This window comes from Sceloporus occidentalis, unplaced genomic scaffold (assembly GCF_023333645.1).
Source record: "Sceloporus occidentalis isolate IW3139 unplaced genomic scaffold, rSceOcc1.0.p SCAF_91, whole genome shotgun sequence".
In the NCBI taxonomy this organism is placed as follows: domain Eukaryota; kingdom Metazoa; phylum Chordata; class Lepidosauria; order Squamata; family Phrynosomatidae; genus Sceloporus; species Sceloporus occidentalis.
In genome coordinates this window covers 1,991,231-1,995,822 of record NW_028317071.1, presented here as the reverse complement: position 1 = coordinate 1,995,822, position 4,592 = coordinate 1,991,231, and the positions used below count along the sequence as shown (strand labels likewise).

Genomic DNA, 4,592 nt, shown 5'->3' with positions numbered 1-4,592 from the left:
CAGTAATAAAAACATGTGTGAATACATTTAAGTGGTGGATGTTTTCTGCAGATGCAATTCAATTATATTTTCGATTTTCTTTAATCTTCCATTCATTTTCTGTAGTACTCCCACAATTTTCCTATTGATATTTTCCTGGGTTTTCAAGGAAGATTGCACTGTACAGACAAAAGATATATACAAAAAACTTTTAATAAGACAGTTTATTGCAATGTATTCTCTGTTTAACACAATATGTTCATATATTTCTTTTTATTTACTGTCTTGAAAGTAAAGTTTTCGTGATATTCAGTTATCCGGTATATAGATGTAAGTTCTTAATATAAACCTTAATCCTTATATGACCACCACTCTATTTTGAAAAAGACAATGCATATTTATTTAAATTCACCTGACTGTTGAAGTTCAGTTATGTAGCTGGGTACAAGAGTTTGGGGTTCTGGCAAGATGTCTCTTGCCGAAAGGATTCCCGATGGTCCCGACTGGATTCCACTACAGCAAGGTTCATCTATAGTATCTGCATGTTGATCCATATAAAAAAATTAAAGAGATAACTAGATCAGAAATTGTGCATTGATCATAGTAAGAATACTCTAGGAAAACTGCAGGTCGATAATACAACTAAAAATGTAGGACATTAAAATGTCTCCATCTTTTTGCAGTTAGAAAAAGTAAGAAAACAGAGTGGCAATGCTGTTGTCTAATAAATTTATCCTCCATATGTACACCCATCTATCCCTTCCTATGTTGGAAAAGTATGGCGACCTCAGGGCTGGTACTCCAGTTTAGTGTTTTTTTCTTTTGGAAACTGATAAGGGAAGTAGCCTAATATGATATTGATATAGTGACTGTCTTTAGCAACTGTTCCTTATGGCTACAACACTGGAGGAATTCCATGGCATACTATGCAACAATGAGCCCTTACTTGTAAAGCTACAAACTTACCCGAGGGATTTTTTTCCTGGGAGCCATGGTTCCCCGCCATAAGCCACAGCTCTTTCATTAGGGGGGAAAAGGGTGGTTGTTTTTCTTTGGGGGGTGATGGCCCAAAACTATTCAGACTGTCCAAAAATGTATCACGCGTCATTTTGAACTTCATGAATACCTCTTCGGCGGTGCGGTTGTAGCCATGCATTTTTAATTGCGCTGCTACCTCTCTATGCACAGGAAGAATGGGTATAGAACGGGACCTCATGAGCGTCTTTAATTTTCCGCTCCCCCTAACAAATCTCAGGAGCAGATCAATCTCCTTATTGACCCATTTGGAACCCTTACTACGCGCCATCACTGCTTCCCAATAACTTCGGCCACTCCGAAATGTCCAGCGGGAAGAGGGATTTGCAACGTCATCACTGTGCAGGGATTCTTGGCGCCAAAACTAGACTTGCGCCCTCTAGTGCTTTTACTGCAGTGCCGGGAGTTTGGGAGTGCAGAGAGTCAGCATCAGCAGCTAAGTGCTAACGCAGAAGTTTATTTCAGAACCGCTATAATTAAATTGCAGACAGTATTATTTTATACTTTCTGTAATTAGGAAAGCCATGGATAGCCATGCAGTGACCGAAAGCAGTGCCTCCGCACAAGCAAGGGGGAGGGTGTGGAGTGCCAATGAAGTTTTGGCCTTATTGGAGATATGGAAAGAACAAAAATTGCAGACCAAATTAAAAAAGAATTACAGAAATTTGGATACATTTAAGGTTGTATCTGATGAAATGGCAAAGAAAAACCATGTCAGATCTGCCGAGGAATGCAGAAGCAAATCCAAAAAATTGAGATTTGAGTACAGAAAGGTTGTGAAACACAATCAGAGAAGCGGAAGCAACCCTATTACATGTCCCTTTTATAGGGAACTAGAGGAAATCTTTCATGGGGATGTTAGCATCACCCCTAACAGGTTATCCCGAAGTCTTGATTTTGAAAGGGAGGGTGAAACCACAAATGTGACTCAAGACACCGCATCCACCTCCATGGCTAACACAGGCGAAGGAAGCACCCAAGAAACAACTACCAGACAAGACAGTGATGAAGGCAAGTAGCCCATCTGTAATGCCTGAAGATTTCTGCTATGTGCGTGACAACATTATTTTGTTAAAATAACAAAGGCTTTACTCTTTTTTTCCCCTTGAATTTTTCAGATTCTGATGACACTTGTCTCGATGACACAGTCATTACGATACCTGTCACAATTTTGGAAAGTGGACCTACGCAAATAGCAGGTAGTCATATATAAATTTATGTCAATTTCTGGATCTCTGTTTTCTTCATAAATATTGTGAACCTGTATATGTGTTCAAAAGAAATAACGTTGGTGTTTAATGCTCCACTTTGAAGGTGCGACTGGAGAACAATTGGGTGACTTGGAAAGACGTGCAGATGATACAAGCGGTACAAGCAATGGTAGGTAGCATCTGCTTTTCTAAGAAAATTCCTTGTCTACAACCCTTTACATGATGCTACCATAAGAAATAAATTTCCTTCCTGTGGGCTTAATTTATTTTCACTAATTTTTAAATTTCAGTACGTAACGATCCAGAGGACGAACCACCCAATGTATTGCTGTCTCCTGGAACAAGACTGCGTTCGAACAGGAACAGGAATCGTCGCGCCAGAAGAGGAGAACATATTGCGCGCACTATAATGCAGAGTGCAAGTCGAGAGGCCCAACTTACCCGGAGAACACAGGAACGGTTCATGGAAATTGTACACGACAGCATGAAAGACTGTAGGAGGACAGAAATGGAACTTGTACATATTATGGAGGAAGATGTAAGGAGAAGTGCACAGGACAGACAGAGAATGTTGCAGTACATGGAGACCATGACTGAACTGTACCGGAGGAAAGTAGATCATGAATGTTCACTTCCAACGGGGCAACATGATACTGTCGCCCAAGGAACTATGCACACATCATTCAGGGCATCTCCGTGTGATATTCCTCCTTCAACACCAGGCCCAGCTGTCTTTACAGATTTCCAGGAGCAACCATCCACATCGGATTTTGGTGGGAAACGTCAAGGGAACAATTCCCCTGAACTCTTTGATGAACTTCCTCCTGCTTATGCTCCTGATGGTTGTCCTGTCACTCCTACTAGTGAAATTAGAGATGATGACAACACAGTAGAGAACATCAACAGGGATGTTCAGAATGTTGTTGCAGTCACTGATCCCCCAGAAAATGAAGGCTGTATTGGAACCGTGCAATGTGTGAACAATGCAGGAACATCTTCCTTGCAAGGTGCAGTTGCACCTGTTCAAAACCAAGATAAACCATGCAGTTCTCGTACTGGGAGGATAATCAAGAAAAAAAAAATATTTTCCCCATAAGGGAAACATATAGGGAAAAGGTTCTGTTTTGAAACCTCAGATATGTTTCAGCATTCTATGTTTACCCTGTTACGTGCCCTTTGTGACCGATAAAGAGGGACTTAAACCATTTCTCCTTGAAGCACAGTAAAATTTCATTTTCATGTTAAGGAAAGGTTTTGTATGTCTCCATGTATATATGGATATGTTCTCACCTAATGTATATACAGTGTATATAAATGCGTGCTTTGTTGACATAATGGAAAACAAGCCACCAGACGGTTTTTTTCCAAAAGAAAAAGGATATTTAATCGTGTTTTGAAATGTTAAGTTATATTGTTGATAAAATACAGCTGTGTTCTCAGAAATTGGTCTACCGTCCTTAATATACCTAAACATTTCCACAACAATAGCAACATTATTCAGCAATGGTTTCTAGAACAGCCTTCCTTTTGGTTTTCAAGTTTGGTATTATCCTTAATGTCTTCACAGTATAACATTGCAATGGTAGGAAACATGATGTATTAATATAAATGTAATATAAACAAGCCATTTTTACACCATTGTTTTCCTATATTCCCAAAAAAGGATATTTGAAACATCAATATAGCAATTGTATAACACTTCAAAATAGATTTCCACAATTTGGGTAAACCATGAAGCTAATCTATAACAGTCGGGTATTTATACCCCACAATAATATATACACCAGTAGCAGAACCTGATTGGGAAAAAAAAGTTAAAAGAAAAAAGAATGTAAACAACCGTGATTCAACATTGCCGTCTGGTAAAGTTATTCACATGTACATGACATGTTGTCAAACACATGTATATCAACATTTATAGATTGATACAAAGGTAAACCAAGAAGAAACGTTTTGATCAGATCAATGCTGTTGCCATAACTGAGGTGATGTTATGAAACATCAAATAATGTCAGTTTCTGGTGTTAACGACCCAAAATAATGTTAGTTACTGCAGATCTAACAGTTTGACCCTCTTTTTTGTGATTTGTAGAGTGTCCTCTGATGTTATTCGCTAAAGCGGGGAGGACAATTTTCGCAGGTGGCTCTACATCGGGATCAAGCACTTCTCCCCTCGTCTCACAAATATTGTGCAGTATGGCACATGCTGTGACAACAGAGATGAAATTTTCCTCTTTCACAGTTAGTCTACCAGACAGACACCCCCACCTAGATTTCAATCGCGAAAAAGACCTCTCCACCACGCATCTTGCCTTGCAATGGGTGGTGTTATAAGCAAGTTTGTCAGGTGTTAATTCTCCACGATAT

General features: G+C 39.4%; 1 protein-coding gene across 1 annotated transcript; it reads left to right on the top strand.

Annotated features, from left to right (window-relative positions):
• The first annotated feature begins 1,817 nt into the window (after positions 1–1,817).
• LOC149284535 (uncharacterized) lies at positions 1,818–3,321 on the top strand. The gene is made up of 4 exons (XM_089496639.1): positions 1,818–2,025; positions 2,133–2,213; positions 2,329–2,394; positions 2,516–3,321. The coding sequence occupies exons 1-4, from the start codon at positions 1,965–1,967 to the stop codon at positions 3,319–3,321; spliced, it is 1,014 nt and encodes a 337-aa protein (XP_089352765.1). The 5' UTR covers positions 1,818–1,964.
• Positions 3,322–4,592: the final 1,271 nt, after the last annotated feature.

Coding starts and splice junctions, on each gene's coding strand:
- LOC149284535 (XM_089496639.1), top strand. CDS start 1,965: ATGGCTAACACAGGCGAAGGAAGCACCCAAGAAACAACTACCAGACAA. Junction 2,026..2,132: donor CAGACAAGACAGTGATGAAG/GCAAGTAGCCCA, acceptor TGAATTTTTCAG/ATTCTGATGACACTTGTCTC. Junction 2,395..2,515: donor TACAAGCGGTACAAGCAATG/GTAGGTAGCATC, acceptor TTTAAATTTCAG/TACGTAACGATCCAGAGGAC.